The sequence below is a fragment of the Mustela nigripes genome, chromosome 12, assembly GCF_022355385.1.
Source record: "Mustela nigripes isolate SB6536 chromosome 12, MUSNIG.SB6536, whole genome shotgun sequence".
Lineage (NCBI taxonomy): Eukaryota > Metazoa > Chordata > Mammalia > Carnivora > Mustelidae > Mustela > Mustela nigripes.
Genome location: NC_081568.1, coordinates 82,038,197 through 82,057,700, shown reverse-complemented (window position 1 = coordinate 82,057,700; position 19,504 = coordinate 82,038,197). Strand labels below are relative to the sequence as shown.

The window sequence follows — 19,504 nt, the reverse complement described above, 5'->3', positions numbered from 1 at the left end:
CTTCTTTCTCACTTTGGTGTGGCTTTTTGACTTTGTACTCACCTGGCATGCTGCAAACTGTGGAGTTCTTCCAAAGGCAGGTTGGTCCATATACTGTTTACTTGGAACCTCCATGGGGTAGTGAGGACCTGGAGTTTTCTCTTCTGCCATCTTTCTGATGTTACTCTCAAGTGTTACCTAATCCATTTTATGAAGTGGAGATAATACTGGTAGACCTTTGTTTTTTAAAGAATTTATTTATTTGAGAGAGAGCATGTGAGCAGGGGCAGGGCAGAGGGAGGAGACTCCCCACTGAGCAAGGAACTCGGTGCTGGGCTGAATTCCTGGATGAAGGCAGATGCTTAACTGAGGGAGCCACCCAGGTGCCGGTATTTGTAGAACTTCAAATAGCATAGTGGCACATCTAATCACACCAGCCTCTCCCCTCAAGGATAAAAGAAGTTATTCCAGGCTTCTGTCTTTCCAGTCTGTCTCTACTGCCTGTCTCTCTGTAGTAACAGTGGCTAACATTTAGTAAATACTCATTGTTTCTCAGGAACACTTCATGTTCCCATTATGTGTATTAATTGATTTATTTCTCACAATAGTTAGGATGACACTATGATTATTCTCATTTTGTACGTGAGGAAACTGAGTTAAGAGAGTCTTAGTAATCTAATCAAAGTTACACATCCATTAATTATCTCAGATTCAATTTTAAGAGCCATTTTGTTACATGAAATGAATATATATATTCATAATTATATATATAAATGGGAATTGGTTAAGTTTGTTGTGGGTCAAGTAGAATAACATTTTATAGATAGAGTACAGACCTCAACTATCATAATTTTATCATGAGATTATGTCATAGGTATGACTAAAACTCCTATATTCTGCAGTTGCTATAATTAGAATAATGCAGCTATATGTTTTCTTTTTTCCCTGAGCTTTATTGAGCTATAACTGACATATAGTGTAAGTTTAACATATACAACATAATTTTATGTATTTATATTATTGAAAATTTATATTACAAAATGTTTACTGTAATAAAGTTAGTTAACACATTCATCACCTCTCATAGTTAAAAATATTTTTGTGTGTGATATTTAAAACTTAATCTGTAGCAATATGAAAAAATATTCTTTAATTTGAATAAAATAATTGTATATATAAGCTATAAGTCTCTTTTTAACAAAAAATTTGTTGTCATAGGCAATTATTGAATTGTTATGGACATTGTTTTGTGCTGATCATAAGTGATAATTATGCTGTTGGCAATCTCTGTAATTTAAATATCCAAACATAGAATGACATTAAAGATGCACTTTTTTTTTTTTTTTTTTTTTTAACAGGACGGAGTTTATTCAGAGAGGCAGGATTTCAATTACAGGGGCTGGCTTTCTCAACTGCATTCTGGAAACTTTTGCCAGCACATTCTTAAGACAGGGTGCCCAGAAGGTAAGCTTGTTTCTGCTTTGAAACAACATTCATTTTAAGAAACCACAGATAACCCAATAACCCATTGGGTTATTTAATAAGGCTCATAAGCATATGTCATGAGAAAAAAAATACAGTTAATAAAAATAAATAGATGTGGAAATAATTATGTTTGCTCTTGATTACCTAAATCCAAATCACAGTAAACCTTAAGTGCTGTTTTTGACCCATTAAATTAAAAAATAGCCCAGTGAAGATTATGTAATTATATGGAAAATACATTGAGTCTAAATAAGAGATACAATCAGAACAAAAAACTATATTTTCACTACATACAGTATGGTGACAACTATTTCCTAAAAAAAGATAATAGTTAATATTTATTGAGCACTTACTATATACCACTTGCTATAAAAAGAATTTTTAATTTTTCATCTAATTTAATCCCCACAAACCCTTGAAGTAATTCTTTTTACAGCAATCTAGAATTCTTGTGGTTTTCAGACTCCATGCTTGTGGGAGCTAGGCTTCCATGAAGGTGATTCAGAGGCTGCCTTACAGTTCTAAGGTCTATACTGTGTTTTAAGTAGTACTCTTCTACATCTTTTTTTTTTTTTTTTTAAGATTTTATTTATTTATTTGACAGACAGAGATCACAAGGAGACACAGGGGCAGGCAGAGGGAGAGGGGGGAAGCAGGCTCCATGCTGAGCAGGGAGCCCAATGTGGGGCTTGATCTCAGGACCCTGAGATCATGACCTGAGCTGAAGGCAGAGGCTTAACCCACTGAGCTACCCAGGTGCCCCTGTAGTACAGTTTTTCTAGTCAGAAAAATGGGATTCTGTTTTGTGGGGGAACATAATAGTTAGGCACATTGTGACTCAAAGTTAGTGTTTCCTACCATCAAATTGCAAGTGTTCATTTGTAAAAACCATTCTTGTGGACCATACAAACACAGGTGGTGGATTAGATTTGGCCTGTGGGATCCACAGTTTGCCAACCCCCACTTAAAATGTATAAATATTCTTTGATTAATTCAGGTGGGTCTATGTTCGACCTGTCCATCAGTCTGAACCTATTACTGGTTGTATATATTCTGATCCTGTGAGATGCATAAAGTAGACACTATTAGTCCCATTATATTGAAGAGAAATGTCTAGAAGGCATAAGTGTACCTAAAATGTGGGTGGCTGCTAGTCTGCCTGCCTTTTTCTAACATATACATGCTGAGCACCTGCTTTGTGTTAGGCACTGTGGTAAGCATAGGCTAAATGGATTTACCCAAGGTCATGGGACTAGCAAAGGGTGGAGTCTGGACTCACATCCCCATCTTTTGCAACAAGTCTTGCTCCTTGCCCCTTTACTGTGCAAGATACGTTCCAATAAATGAAGCAGAATGTTTGCCTCCTTAGCACCATCCTGTGTATTAGATGCATTTATGTTGTGGTCTTACTCCCTCTGTAGTTATTACTACTCTTTGGTTGCAAATAACTGAAACTACTTTAGGCTCATTCACTGAAAGGGTACAAGGGTAGTGAGGCAGGCAGGCCGGCTTCAGAATGGTCTGCCTGGACAGAGTGCTGCCAAGAGCCCATGCTACTCCTTCTTCAGCAGAGAATGCATCTGTTTGATTCTCTTCTCTGCTCCACAGACTGTAGAGTATGACGTGGGCCTCCACCGTCCAGGTGTGCATGGTCTGTAGAGCTCTGGCCAGTAAAGAGACTGTCTGCTTATTTCATTCATTTCCAAATTCTTTGGAAGGGACTCTTACTGTCCTTTCATAGGTCAAGCATAGCCAGGTGGGTGGAAATCAAGTTTTATGAATAAGGCTTGACTTGGGATGTGAGTGTGTGGGTCAGGGTTGGGATGTCACGTCCCAGGGAAGGGAGGTGGTGGGATGTGCCAGTAGTCCCAAAGGTTTCTGGCGTGGTGTCACAGTAGATTCCGTGTTCTTGATGGCAGAGAGGCGGTTTTATTAATCTTAATCCCAATTCCCCTCAACTCAGAGTAGCTAGGTCAGTGCTCCTACGTTTATGTGGAAATGAGTAGAAAGGAGATAGAATGCCTAGCTCTATCTCAGTTGGTTTCTGATGAATGTGATCTAGAAATCATCAAGTGACTAAGTGAAGAAGCCAACTAATTTCTCTTTTTTCTCACTTTTGCTCAAAAATAAGAATATGTTTTTCCTGCTAGGTTTGCCTTTTCTGACTTTCTCTTTCTTTCTTTCTTTCTTTCTTTCTTTCTTTCTTTCTTTCTTTCTTTCTTTCTTTCTTTCTTTCTTTTTTCTTTTTTAAGGAGGCTTAGTTTAATGAGTTAGCTTTTCAATTTTAGGAGCCACTAGTGCTAAATTGTCTTTTACCTTTTATCCAAGTGCTGATGTTTTCCGGTATCAGCCTCACTTCGTGATAAACCTTCACAGCGGAGCCTGCATAAATGGCTTTTTGTGGAAGTTACCATGAGAGTGTTTTAGGTGACTTTATTTTCACTTTAGGACTTTATCCTTGAGGCTCTTCAGTGATGGTGAAGGTGGGATCTGATACCTATTTTTATCCAGAAAAAGCACAGTGAGGCAGTCAAAAAGTTTCTGTCTCTGTTTGTCAGCTAGAAGCTGGCCCTGGATACAGGAACCCAAGGTGAGGTTGCTTGTGTTTCTGTGCCTCCAAACGTGGTGCGATTGCTTTTCTCTCCTCTCTTCACTTGGAGGTGACTTGTCATTTGGGGGCCTTTCTGAGACAAAAGCTGACTTTTCATATATCCCTCGGACCTCAATTTCCTCTTAGAATGAATGGAAGTTTGCGGGCAGTTGAATGACAACTGCCCTCTGTTAGCCAAGTCAACAACTAGGTTTTTGAAGTAGAAGCTGTTCTAATGTCTAGCACTAAAGCCCCTTGTGTTTGTAATGAGGCACAACTCCACGTTATCCTCTGATCCTAAATTTAATTGTCTACAAGGTGGGAATTTAAGATTTTTAAAAACGATTTTAGTTATTTGAGAGAGTGAATGAGAGAGCAGGAGCAGGAATAGAGGGAAGGAGAAGCAGGCCCCCGACTGAGCAGGGAGCCCGATGTGGGGCTCAGTCCCCAGGATCCTGAGCCGATGACCTGAGCTGGAGGCTGACACTTAACCGACTGAGCCACCCAGGCGTCCCACAAGGTGGGAATTTTAATGCATTCCACAAATATGTGTGAAAACTGTGTTTGAAAGTTTTCAGTTGATTGAAAAACACAGGTTAAATATATATAAGGTGTTCTTCCTGTTTTCAAGAATTAAAAAAAATTAAAGTCACATGCTTTTTCATACTTTGTTTTTATGGTTACATTTTTGTTTCTTTGGTTACATTACATTACATCTCATAGGAACACACAGTAGGTTTTAAACTCAGAAGTTTAGTTCCACAAACACTTTGGGTATCAACTGTGTGCCAGGCACTGGGTGGGATGCTGGAAACATAAATAGGAAGGAGAATTCATGAGAGTGGAATGTGTGTCTTATACAGCTTTATTTCACAGGTATCTAAAAGCTTGGGGTGGGCAGCTTGACAGGCAATGAATAAACATCTGATAGTGAGAATTTATTGAGCCCCACTTGGTGCTCGGTGCTTGGCACTATGGACAGTGCTGAGAAGGGTATTAAAATAACAACTGTAGTTAAAAGAGGTTACTAGATGCCAAGCACTATGCATGGCACATATTACCTAAATTACTTTTCTTTCTCTCTTTCTCTCCCTTTTTTTTTTTTTTTTTAAAGATTTATTTATTTGACAGAGAGAGAGAGATCACAGGTAGGCAGAGAGGCAGGCAGAGAGAGAAGGGGAAGTAGGCTCCCCGCTGAGCAGAGAGCTGATGAGGGGCTCTATCTCAGGACTCTGAGATCATGACCTGAGGCCAAAGCCAGCGGCTTAACCCACTGAGCCACCCAGGCGCCCCCTTTCTTTCTTTCATTTCCTTCCTTCCCCTTTCTTTCTCTTACTTTCTTTCTCGCTCTCTCTTTTTCAGCTTTATTTACTTTTTTTGGTGGGGAGAGAATGAGTGTGAGCAGGGGGGAAGGGGCAGAGGGAGAGAGAGAATCCAGGCAGACTCCCTGCTGAGCCCCAGTGTGGGGCTCCATCCCAGGACACTGAGATCATGACCTGAGCCAAAATCAAGAGTCAGACGTTTTAACCAACTGAGACACCCAGGCGCCCCTTCCACCCCCAAATTAACTTTTCTAAACTCTGTGACATAGGAACTTTTAGTCCTGTTTTATGCATGAGGAAACTGAGGTCCCAGGCCATAAAGCAGTTTTCTCACGGTCACAGAATTAGTGGTGAACTTGGGATTTGAACCCTGACCTCGCGGGCTGTAGAGTGTGCTGTTAATGATTATATCCCACTGCCACATCTACCCACTCTGCCCTTGGGCATCTGCGTGTGTGGTGGCAGATGTGGCGTGCTTGCTAGAGCTAGAGCAAGGTGATGTGGTACTTACAGGAAGGACAGAGGAATGCAGAAGCAAAGAATTCAGTTGCTATGGAAGAACTTGGAATGGCCAGGGGAATGAGGGGCTCTGATGTTCGTAGTTGAAAGGGTTTTGAATGGCTGGAGAGTGTCCTCCCTTCTGGTCAGAGCTCCCTACTTCTCGTTTTACCCAGCTTCTACCTGGTCTAAATTCCAGAGTGCCAGACAGGTTGAAGTTCAGCTGTTAGTTATATTCTTTTTTTTTTTTTTTTTTTTTTTTAAAGATTTATTTATTTATTTATTTGACAGAGAGAGATCGAAAGTAGGCAGAGAGGCAGGCAGAGAGAGGAGGAAGCAGGCTCCCCGCTGAGCAGAGAGCCCGATGTGGGACTCGATCCCAGGACTCCGAGATCATGACCTGAGCCGAAGGCAGCGGCTTAACCACTGAGCCACTCAGGCGCCCTGTTAGTTATATTCTTTTTTCTGCTTTCCTATGGACTGTGAGTTTGTTATTGTGCTGTCTTGAAAGTATCTTCATATTACAAAAAGAAATTTCAATGGTATTTTTCACGGATGTAGAATAAACAGTCCTAGAGTCTGTATGGAAGTAGAGAAGACCTCAAACAGCCAAAGCAGTCTTGAGAAAGAAGCTGGAGGCATTGTACTCCCTGATGTCAAACTATATGACAGTTGTAGTCATCAGACCCTTATGGTATTGCCTAAAAACAGACATACAGATCAAAGGGACAAAATAGAGAGCCCAGAAGTCAACCCATGCTTATTTGGTCAATTAATTTATAACAGAATAACCATGAATATACAGTAGGGAAAGGATAGTCTTTTCAACAAATGGTGCTGGGAAAACTGGACCTCTATATGAGAAAGAATGAAACTGAACCACTTCCTTACACCATACACGAAAAACAATAGCAAAACCCCTAAACAAATGTTAAAAAAAAAATGGGCAGAGGAACCAAGTAGACATTTTTCCAAAGAATGCATACAGATGGCTAACAGGTACAGGAAAAAATCTTGACTATCACAAATTATCAGGGAAATGCAAATCAAAACCACAATGAGATACCATCTCCCGCCTGTCGCCTGTTGGAGTAACTGGTGTCAGTAAACAGGAAATAATCAGTGTTGGAGGTGGGAGAAAAGAGAACTCTTGTGCTTTGCTGGTAGGAATGTAAGTGGTTTTCCAGCCACTGTGGAAAACCGTATGGAGGTTCCTCAAAAAATTAAAAATAGACCTATCCTATGATCTGGCAGTTCCACTTCTGGGTATTCATCCAAAGGAAGTGAGAACACTACCTCAAAAGATAGATATACCTCCATGTAATAATGAATTATTTATATTAGCCGAGATACGGAAACAACTTAAATATCCACTGACAGATAGTATGAGTACATACAAATACCGAATCATCACGTGGTAGACCTGAGACTAATATAATGTGTGTGCCAGGTGCATTTCAATAGAAGAAAACACACCCATGAAGGTGATGTGGGGAATGGTGTGGTTGGTGACAGAAAAGACGAGGCAAAAATGTCACCTGTCAGTTGGAAAGTTCAGGGAATCGTGGATTCTCAGGGTGGAAGGACCTTCGCTTCCTGAGCTGCTAATCAAATCCAGATTCAAGCACAGCATAGATACTTTCTGGCTTAGACTCCTGGGGGCACGATGGAGTACGAGCTGTTGAGTACATGCGATGGTCTGCGAGTTTGGGAAGTGGGGCCTTAGAGAAGAGGAAGCATGAGTTTTCCAGATGTTATTTGAATTGCATAAATCATAGATCTAGAAGTAGAGGTAAACCTACAGTAAATATTTCCCGGTTCCCCCCACTCTAAATATTAAAACTATATTAAAGATTTTTTGTTGTGATAAAGTTATATGTTATATAAAATTTACCAATTTGACTATTTTTAAATGCACAGTTTACGGTCATTAAGTGTATTCCGTGTTGTGCAGCTGTCAGCACCATCCAAATCCAGAACTTCTTCACCTTCCTAAGAATAGCTCAGTAGCTAAAATGTTAACTCCCCATTCCTTGCTTCTCCCTACTCCCAGCAACCGCCCTTTTATTTTTATCTCTATGGATTGGACTTCTTGAGGTAGTCCATGTAAGTGGAATCGTACAATATTTGTGCTTTTTGTTTCACCTAGCATAATGTTTTCAAAGTTTATCGATGTCATGGTGTGTGTCAGTATTTCTTTTTAAGGCTGAGTGTTGTTCCATTATGTATTTGTACCACATCTTATTTATATTCATCTGTCAGTGGACACTTGGGTTTCTTCCACCTTTTGGCTATTGTGAGTAATGCTGCCATGAATATGGGTCTATAAATATCTGTTCAAGTCTTTGCTCTCTATTCTTTTTCTGGATTCTGTGGTAATTCTGTTTAAATTTTTGAGGAACTGCTTAAAAGTTTGTTTTTGAGATAGCTAGCTATCTTTGTCCATAGCAGCAATGGACTGTATACCATTACTCTGTATTTTTCTCAAGTCCGTCCATAAGAGTGGTGCTATATATACTCTACTGTTGGCTGGTGACACCAGTGAGCATGCCATATGGTGGTCTCCTCAGTCTGAGAGGCATTCGGTTGTCTCTTGACTCCGCCATAGTCTCTGTCCCTGTCGTAATTTCGGGTTCTCGGGATCAGTTTTGATCCATGACGGGTTGGAACTGTTGAAAAGGGCCATAGAAAAGTAGCACACTGGATACTACTTAAATACATATTTTAACTTGCCTTGAGGCAAGCAAGCACATTCAAAAAACAGATCCAGAAAACAGAGAAAAAGAAAGTAGAGGTTGAGGGAAGTCTGAGACGCATGAAAGGCATCATACACATTTCTGGAGCCTAGGGGGAATGGCTAACAGCTGTGAAGCAGGGCTGGTGGAGCCCAAGCCAGTCAGGTCCACCTCAGGGATCCTAGAAGAAGGACACAACAGAGAGATCAGGATATTCCATGGGTACGTGCAGCTCTGCAGTTGTCTCTAGTTCTGCGAAGGTAGCCTTTGGGTCTTCATCTTCAACCTTTTCTTCATTATCATCCACCCGTAACCAGTGAATCTTTTTAGACTTTTTTTTTCTTGTTTGTCCCCTCCCCATGAAATATAATGCCATGGGTATATGATTATCTGCTTATACATAACATTATGCCTTGGTTTTATACATAAAAAGTACAAGATATTTTTCACTCCTCCAAATAAATTGCCACCTTGTTTTGATACCGTTCCCACTTAGACAGCGTGCTTCATACACACTGGTTGTAACTGTCTCCGAATCTCCCAAATTCAGTCTCCAGTCTCCCGGCCCCCAACTGCAAAATTCCAGACCAAAAGCAAAAGAACTTTTTAGTGACCTCCCAAGTGGTTCTTGCATATTTCCAGTTTTCTTCTGGGTGAGGCTTAGGAGATAATATGGGTGATAACACTCTTGTCTGCAAGTGTGCTTTTTTAGCTCCATTGTCTCTGTGTTTGGAGACACTGCAAAAGCTATGGAAATGCAGAGCTCTCATGATGTACTCAGGTAGAGATTTTTTCTTTCTTTCTTTTTTCCTTTTTTTAAGATTGTGAAATACATTTTCAGTGAGTAATAAAATAATTTGTTATCCTAGCCACTCTCCTGGCAAGGCCCCATTATTCTTCCCATCATTATTCTTGTGTTGATCGGGAGGCTGAAGTGGAGAGAGGCTGAATTCAACAGCACATGAAATATTTGTCACTGAAACAATGTGGGCAAGTCAGACAGTTTGAATATCAGTTTAAAGAAGATCTGGCCTACACATGCTTCAGCTAAAGATATCTGAACATGCTGTTTCCTTAGGGGGGTTATAAAAACCCATTTTAATGGTGGAATATAATTCCCTGAGACAGAAGATGCTATTCTTGTGTACATGCCAGTATATATAAGTATGTGTGTGTTTGTATATGTATACACACACACTGTACACAACACACACACACGCACACATGTACACGTACCCTGAGACACAGTGTTTGTAGTAGTCCAAATGGGCATTTGAAAAACCTGGCTACTGTTTGGTTGCCTCATTTCTGTAAACTCTGTTACTCATCCTGGCGCCCCACAGCTTACAACAACACGCACTTACTGTCTTTTGGGTTCTGTGGGTCTGGAGTCTAAGCATGGCTTAGTCGGGTCTTCTGCTTCATGGTCTTACAGAGATGTAATCAAGGTGTTGGCTGGGGCTGTGATCTCATTGGAAGGCTCTGTGGGGAAGGTTCAGTTCCAGATGCATTCACATCGTTGCTGGTAGGAGTCTACCTGCCGCCCTTGGCTCCTTGCCATATGGGGCTCTCACAACGTGGCAGCAGGCAAGAGAGGGGGCAGGGGATTGCTAGCAAGGGAAAGGCCATAGTTTTTGTTACCTAATCATAGAAATGAAGTCCATTTCTTTTTTTGTATTGTGTGTGTTAGATGTAGCCCATCCTCAAGGGAGGGGGATTACGCCAGGGCATAAATTTATACCAAGAGGCGGGAATCACTAGGAGCAATGTCAGCACTGCCTACCATTCTGACCTCAGCTGATTGGTATGCCAAGTCGCACGTACAACTGTTAAATTCCTTTTGACACCTGTTGGGAATTGATGATAATTAGAAGTTGTTAAGGGTCAGCTGCACCCTCACAACCTTACTACCAGCTTATAAAAAAGTTCTCCAACGCATGCAGACGTTTTGTTAACCCTTTGTTTATAAGTAGGCACAAAATAGTTCACCTGTTTTATCAGTTTGATTAAATCTCTGTCTTTTCGGGTGCTCTGACCATGAATTACATAAGCAGCTAGCTCACTGAAAACAGCTGACACTTCCAAAGGCAGGATTCAGCTGTTTTAAAGATAGCCTCAGGCAGCCAGATCTTCTGATCCAGTGGGCAGTCATAGGACCTATGCATAAACATAGGACCATAGGCATAAACTTTGGGTGCCATCCCTAAAGTTGGCTGGTGTAGGGCTTGTTGGATAGAATCTTAAGAGCTTCATTGTGCAAGGATGGGTCTGTCTCTGGTATTTTGAGCTGATCCCTGTATCTTAAGTTCCACTAATGAAATTAAGGTGAGTCCATGTGGCACACTCACTAGGAAGTCACTAGCTTTACCAGTGAAAATTCACAGTTTTAACAATCCTTATTCCAATTATCCAAGCCCCTGCTGTTTTCAAGGATAGAGATAACTGAAGTTTCTGGAGAGTAGGTTTGCTGATTAGAATGCTCATAGTCCGACACATAGAGCTTGCACCCTGCATCAGGACAACTGACACAGGCACCTGGATAAGATACTGTATGTGCTCACATATTTTGAAGCAAATTACAGATATCCTAATAATCATACCAGATACCAATTCCTGAACCTAGTATATTCTGCCTTTAGAAAGATCATTCAGCTTGAAACAAGGTTTTGGCTGGCTGTGTGTTTAACACGGGATTGAATATGAAGCTTAAGAGAAGTCGTCTTTGGTCCATTCTCTCTGGTTTTTACTTCCTACATACCGCATTTCACATCTTGGACCCTGAATTTTCTCATCTCCAAAACAGAGTGATGGTGGTCGTACTTCATAGGCTTATTTTTATTTATTTATTTATTTATTTATTTGCCAGAGATCACAAGTAGGCACAGAGGCAGGCAGAGAGAAGGGGGTGGGGAAGCAGGCTCCCCGCTGTGCAGATTGCCCGATTCGGGGCTCGATCCCAGGACACTGGGATTATGACCCGAGCTGAAGGCAGAGGCTTTAACCCACTGAACTACCCAGGCACCCACATAGGGTTATTTTAAAGATTAAGTGAGGGTACATATATGAAATACAGCTGGCACATAGAGAAGCTTCAAGAATTATTAGCATTAAGAGAAGTTCTCTGATAAGAAAGTTACTTTTATATGTAAGTACCTCTTAAATATTTATCTGGACAAAAATTTTAGATTGCAGCAGTTTATTTTTATTTATTTATTTTTTTAAGATTTTATTTATTTACTTGACAGACAAGAGATCACAAGTAGGCAGAGAGAGAGCAAAGAGGAAGCGGACTCCCCGATTAACTGAGAGCCCAATGTGGGGCTCTGATCCCAGGACCCTGGGATCATGTTCTGAGCCGGAGGCAGAGGCTTTAACCCACTGAGCCACCCAGGTGCCCAGTTTATGGTGTTTTAAACATTATTTATCATTTGTTTAAATCTGTAATTTTAATATTTATTGTGTCCACATTTAACATTTTGATTTAGTTCCTTCTGTGTGTCTTTGTGTATGTTGGCATATGTATGTATGTATGGTACTTTTTTGGAAGACAAAATTGGGATTATTCTGTTTATTTAGCCCATCTTTTTCATTTATGGATACACTGGTAACATTTTCCTCGAAAACATGAGTTTTGCTGCCTTCATAGTATTCCAATGGCAGAATTGCTGCTGTTGTTGGTTCCTATTTTTTCACCATTATAGATAATATTGGGGTAGATCCATGAATACACATACTTGTGTATATTTCTCATCACTTCCTGGGTTAAAGAGTGTGCACATTTTTAAGGCCTTTGATGTAAATCACTAGATTTCTTTACAAAAGAATTTTTGCCAGTTTGTAGCTTCTATCAGAAGCCAACTGGGTATTACCAATTTTCTTGCTGTGTGACTTGAATGAAGGATCTAACCTCTTAGAATTTCCTTTGTCATGAGGAAAGCAGGGTTCGTTATTCTACCCTAGTAGGATTCTTGCGAAGAGGAAATGAAGTTGTTAGCTCCAGTCTTCTGATTCTTCTACAGAGACATTGAAAGTTAATGCTTTTGTCGTTAACTAATTGTTTGACCTCAGTCCTCCTCCAAGCTGATGGTGTTACCTCGGACTGGTTGTCCTGAGCTGCTCAGTTCCTTATCTGTGAAATGAATGCCCAGTAGACACACACGCAGGGCAGTCACAACCCTAAAAAAGAGTGGACATTCAAAACCCAGTAATAGAGGAAGACAGCAAATAAAAATGAAGAAGAATAAATGAAAGTCACAACAAGTATGACATACGAACATCAGTGTAATAATCTGATGGCATGTTGGATACTTATATTTCCTTGGTTATGTGAATCTTTTCAAGACTTTTTACATCACTTGAACCACTTCAAAGAACTGATGAATTATTTTCTGTCCTTACTTCCACAGGGTTTATTTCCTTGCTCTCAATTTACCTCTGTTGATAATACTTTTTAATCTCACTCTTGAGTGCTCAAATAGATTGATTTATTCCCTATTTATTCATTAGATGCTGCGAGACTATTACCAGGAGTTCTGATTTTTAACAGCTTATTGCTAGATCAGTTGAATGATAGTAACAGCCCTCTGCTTACCTGTCCCCTCCCTGTCAACTCAGCTTGTTCTCCTAGCTCTCCTAGCTCTGTAGAGTTTTAGTCCCGAGCAAGGTAGCCTTTGTAGTGAAAACCTCTAGGTGAAAATGAGTATGCTGTAAGTGGTTAACAGTCTTTGGTCCTTTCCCTGGGTTTAAGTCAATGCCTTTACCTTGACTGTGAGACTCAAGGATCCAGAATTCCTTGATGGCTCAATTGAATTCATCAGGGTGGTAATAGACTGCTCATTGGTAAAGCTTTGGGGGAAACCTTGCAACCACCCAGCTGCAGCTGTGGGGCATTGCCTTCTATGAAACTCGATGAACCTGAGAGATTCGGTTCTTAGGTGAAATGGCAGAAAGTGGTTTCTTGAGCTCCAGATGTGTCATTGGCTTTGTTTGCATAGCCTGTGTACATCATACAGCATTTAATGCAGGCGCCGAGAATCAGGAAATCCGGGTGGTGACCCTGCCTTGGCCACACTCAGTGCTTGGATTGGTTGCTCTGAACTCCAGGGATTGAACTAGGAGAGTTGATTTTAATTCCGACAGGATAACGATTTTGTTGTTGTTGTTGTTTGGAGCCGTTCCTCCTTTCCTTTAGTGTGTAAATACCAAGATTTGAAATTTTTTTCTAACATAGTTTTTAAGCCTGCCTAAACATTCAGGAGTTTAAGCTAAGTGGGGATCAGGACTGTCAGAGATAATTCATGTAACAAGTCGGTAGTCAAGGGTTGAGGTGTTGGTGATGAGATACTTAAAAATAATAATGCATAAAATACTAGTTAGCAAGGTGATAAGCATTTGGTAGGGAAGTTACAGTTTCACTTGATAGTCCTACTCAGATGAGCTAAATAAAGTGCTTATTACAAAGATCTGTGGGTGTTGTAGGGGTCTTTGAGCTATGGGTACCCCATTATAGATATGTTGCCTTATTTTTAATCATGCTTTCTGAAAGCACAGACTGTTCTGGAAATTTGGAGAAAACTGGATACAATATTATTATTAACTATAATCTATTGAGTATTTACCATGAGCCAAACACTGCACCATTTTATAAGCAGTGGGTTCTCCCAATGATTCTGAGGGAAAGAGAGAGACTATTCTACTGCTCCATTTTGCAGATGAAGGAGTGGTGGCACCAAGGTTGTTTTACTTGCACGGGGTCATCAGCCAGCAGGTGGCAGAGCCAGAATTCCAGGGGGTCTGACATCAGAGCCCATTCTCTTCACTGCTATACTCTTTGACTCCCTGACCTGGGGGGCAGAATCCTTTCCCCCAAAAAGCTTGGCTGAGGAGACAGGACAAATGCATGGTGGGTCTCTATCAGCATGGGGTATGACCTTGGAGTCTGATGACCTTGAAGTCAACACTTGTCAAACTACAGGGAAAATGTCATTGTCTCATAACACTTACTGTGATACTTGCTTTCCTAATGTTTCTTCACTCTCACTCCCACCCAGGAGTCTCTGGAGATGTGGGAGCCGTGTTCTCCCTACTGTTCCAGATGGAATTTGCAATCCATCTATTACTTCTCTGAGCTGACTTTCCCACTCTCTTGTGCTAAATTCAAAAGCAGAGACAATGAGAACATAGGTATTTGTGGCCACCGTAAATCTTCACACACCTCATAGAAACCCAAGGCAGACACAGAATTGAAAACTGAAACAGCTCTGGCCGGGTGGCATTGAAATATTGGAAAAATTGGGGCTGTGTCTGCAGATTGTGTGGATTAGATGTATTTGAGGCACAGAGTTTTTGTGGATCAAATCTGTTGTCGGACTGGACTTGAATTCAACTGGGTTCTTTGTGCTAAATTAAGATTCTTAGTTTAACCAGCAAGGCCAAGAAAATGTCATTGAGGCTTTTCAGATCAGGAATTAATACAGAACTCTGGGTAGAGCAACTTGAATTGCAAAGGTAATTTAATTTCTTAAAGGTACATCCAATAGTTAAACTTCAGTTGTGTGCTTAAGCCCTGCAGCATACTAATTAAATGCTCTGTGGGTTCTCTGGGGTGTCCAGCTGTTCCCCTTGATCATTCTTTCTCCTCTGTAGGTGGTGATTTCTTACCCTGTCTCCCCACTCTGTGGGATAATTTTATCTCTTGCTGAATGACCCCTTTGGTTTGTGCCCACCCTTTGTGAGACTTGTGGTACCAGGCAGAGCCCAGCAGGGGAGGGGCACAAGGCTAGAGTGCCTGCCGGGTAAGGAGGAAAGAAGCCTGTGGCTTGTGAACCATTTTTGAACTGCTTGTGAACCATTTTGTCACTTTCCATTTCTTTAGAACCCCCCCTTGCTGCCTGGAATTTGTCCCCTTCCTTCCTCTCCTCTTGAGAGAGTGAGGGGGGAGGGAGGGGCAGAGTGGGAGATGGAGAAAGAGAGGATCTTTTTTTTTTTTTTTTTTTAAAGATTTTATTTATTTATCAGAGAGAGAGTACGCTCCAGCACAAGCAGGCAGAGGTGGAGAGAGAAGCAGGCTTCCTGCCGAGCAAGGAGCCGGATTGCGGGACGTGATCCCAGGACCCTGGAATCATGACCTGAGCCCAAGATGGTGGCTTAACTGACTGAGCCACCCAGGCATCCTGAGGGAGAGGATCTTAAGCAGGCTCTAGGCTCATCGTGGAGCCCAACACGGGGCTTGATCTTATGATCCTGAGATCGACTTGAGCCCAAATCAAGAGTCAGACATTTAAAAAACTGAGTCACCTTGACTCCTTATTTCTTGTCTGGTTTTCTTTACTTAGATTCTAGCTAAACAATTTTTCTATTTTTCTCTGAATTTCCTTTAAAGGAAAATGGTGGGTTTTTGAGAGTAGCTCCTTTCATATTGACACCAATTTAAGATTTACATCCCTCTGGTGGGGATGTAGCTTTTTCACTTTTCAAGATACTAACATTTTTTAAAGCATACTGTTTTTTCTGTTCTCTTCGTTTCTTAATATGTTTGAATATTTCATAATTTTAAAAATGGCTGCACTTCTCCCAAAAAGACTCTTTTAGTCTGTAGACAAACAAAAAAAAAATTAAGGTTTTGTGTTAAAATGTTTTTGAATAGGTGCTACCTGCACATAAGTGTCATAAAATACATATTTTCAGCAGAGCCCTATAGGTTCTTTTGCCCTAGATCTCTTTGAAAACCAGCAGAATGTCCTGTACTGATCAGCTGTGTGACCTTCAGTAAGCCATTTAACTTTCCGAGTCTGGTTTTCCTTCTCTAAAGTGAGGATCATATTGGAACCTATTGAATCAAGTACTTGGGAGAAGTAAATGAGTTACATGCATGAAATGCTCAGGTCAAGACTTGGCACACAGCAAATAATCAGTTATTATTTGAAAAGAAAAATGCAAGAAAGTTCTAAGCGAGAACTTGTTTTTCCTATGAAGGCTACAGACAGTGGTTTTTAGAGGTTTTGATAAACCTGTCTTTGGGAGCCCAACCTTAAATCTCTGGGCCCCCTCTCATAAGGTGTGTACAGATTGAGCCTCTGATGGAATGTGAATGATAGTACTTACCTTCGGAGCAGGAGAATAAAAGGGAATGGTATAAAGAAGTGCTTAAAATATCTTGGCACATATTAAATACTCCAGAAATGATAACTGTTATCTTGCTATTATAGCTCAAATTGGCATGTTCTTTTCAGTCTTTTATATGCAGATTTTTAAACAGCCATAATTACGGTATAAGTACAATTTCATGTCTTGTTCTTTTCAAGTAATATTATATCACAAATGCCTACCACAGCAGCTATAGAAACTGCAAAGCCAACATTTTAATGACCACATAATATTTCGTTAAGTTGTCGTAAAATAATTGATTGCCCTGTTTCTTTAGGATTGAGCATTGAAGTTGTTTCCAGGCTTCCCATTAGCAGCAAGACCATGTGAAACATCTTTAAACATGGAATCTTTCATATTTTGTGTGAACACCTTAGAAAAGATTCCCTGAAGTACTGTTACCAAGATGTAACTGTTGTCGTGATTCTTTGTCTTAGTGAATTGGAGGCTTCATTGTGGGACTCAGCACATAGCGCATAGTCCATGCTTAGTCAGTAGTTACTCAGTTAGTGAGCACGTGTGCATGTTACTGGATGATTTTTTCATGTTTCTATCCTAGTTTTTTTTTTTTAAGATTTTATTTATTTATATGTCAGAGAGATCAAGATATCGAGCACAAGCAGGGAGAGTAGCAGGCAGAGGCAGAAGCAGGCACCCTGCTGAGCAAGGAGCCCGATGTGGGACCCGATCCCAGGACTCTGGGATCATAACGTGAGCCAAAGGCAGATACTTAACCAACTGAGCCACCCAGGCGCCCCTGTTTCTAGCTTACTTTATTTATTTATTAAATAGTTTATTTATTAATAATTTACTAAAATAGTCTTAAAAGCAGTGAAGGGAAGGTAATAATAGGTCCTATTTGTTGAGCACTTTCTTTGCCCCAGGCATCATCCTCAGTACTTACCTGTGTTACCTCCTTCAATTTGCTTAACACTGCTCTAGAGTAAGGACTGTTAGGACCGTTTTATAGATGAGACAGGGGTGCGTCTTGCGCCCAACCACCCGGGTGCTGAGTGGTAGAACCCGTGTTCACGTGAGCCAGTCAGACCCTTAGTCTCTGCACTTGATGAACAGGCTACAGAGCCCTCCTGCTTCACTTTACCAGCAGCTCACCCTCTTCACGTAGGCCCGTCTAACAAATGATTTCCCAGGGAACCTGAGTTTCTTGGCCAGATTCCAAACGAAGTGTGAATCAGGTGTCCCTGAGCCTGGAGGGTTTTGCTTCAGTCTCCGAACGAGAGCCAGAATCCCCTACAGGGGCCCGTTCTTTAGAAGGAGTCCCACGTTTGCAGTTCACCAAGTGAAGGATGTGAAAATCTATTTTTTCTTTTTTTATAAACCTAAGCTTTTTTTTTTTAATTGAAGGGAAGAATTTTATTACACTGTTAAACATTCAAGGCAGCTGGTAGATTTAGAACATCATGCATGTGGGAGTTACTAATTCATGAAGGAATATCTGGGACCAAACAATACGAAGGATAAGATCCTAGGGATTAACCAGTAATGCTTCCATTTAGTTAGCAATTGAAATACAGCAATTTTTAAAGAGTATCAACTGTGTTATTACCACCATTTCTTCACTCTCTCTTTCCCCTTATCAGTTTATTGTCTGATAATAATGGCACTAATGGGGATAATGGCTGGGGATTTTAAAGGATATTTGGGGGCGCCTGGGTGGCTCAGTGGGTTAAGCCGCTGCCTTCGGCTCAGGTCATGATCTCAGGGTCCTGGGATCGAGTCCCGCGTCGGGCTCTCTGCTCAGCAGGGAGCCTGCTTCCATCTCTCTCTCTCTCTGCCTGCCTCTCCATCTACTTGTGATCTCTCTCTATCAAATAAATAAATTAAAAAAAAAATCTTTAAAGGATATTTGCATCTGTGAACACGGCATGGAATTTTTTTCCCCTTCGCAAATAAATGACTTTTAAAAAAGAGCAGGGGCTATTACTTGCATGTAGTGATTTTAGGTTTTAGTTGTTTATTTGTAGCTTTCGCTCTGGTTGTTTGTGTTCATTTGTGATATTAAATGCTTGTATTTGCCACGGACGTCACGGCTCTGCCGCTGCACAGGTAATGTGAAGGACGGGGGAGTGACGGTGAGGCCTTCCGTTTCTACAGCTGACGTTCATAACGGCCCTCCGGCTCAAAGCTGTAACCTCAGACCTCATTCAACCTCCCTGGGGTTTTATCCCCAAGAAATGATGAAAGGCTTTTTGTGGGAAGTAACAGCCTCACTAGTTAGTTGGCTTTCGATAAAACCGAGGAATTCTAATTGGCAGATACTGGGTCAAAATAGAAATGTTTCCTGTGCACATGCCTGTCCTCCAGCTTCTTCCTGGTGCATGAGAGAGCTTCATTTGGTATCAACAGAAAACGAAGTGCATTTGGAGATGAGGTGAGGTGCTCTTATCCTTAGGCCAGTTTTAAGAATTACCTGTGGCTTGGTCGTCTTAGCCTGCCTCCCTTAGTGGATAAATTAAAATCATCCAGATGTGCATGGAAATAACTTTGAGATGGCAGGAAGGGACTGTGCCTAAGGCAACATGTCATTTTTTGGTGATGTGAGAAGAGAACCTTGCAGATGTACTTTTTGAAGCAGGTGGTTCACAGGAACCTGGTGTGTGAATTTGGATTCTGCGCTTTCATTGCTGGGTGCTATTGGTCAAGTTTCTGAGCCTCTCTAAGTGTCATTTTCTTCATGTCGCTGACTCATACATTGAGTGTGAGGATTAAATGAGACCAGTCTATAATGT

General features: G+C 41.0%; 1 protein-coding gene across 5 annotated transcripts in view; it reads left to right on the top strand.

Moving 5' to 3' along the window:
• The window catches only part of PRELID2 (PRELI domain containing 2), a 69,021-nt gene that overhangs the window by 33,082 nt on the left and 16,435 nt on the right, over window positions 1-19,504 (top strand). For all 5 annotated transcript variants that reach the window (XR_009407486.1, XM_059417830.1, XM_059417829.1 and 2 more), the window contains one exon: window positions 1,338-1,443. Coding sequence is in view for 4 of the 5 variants with exons in the window: in XM_059417830.1 (XP_059273813.1) it covers window positions 1,338-1,443 (106 nt within the window). In the remaining variant the exon portion in view is untranslated. The remainder of the gene's footprint in view (window positions 1-1,337; window positions 1,444-19,504) is intronic.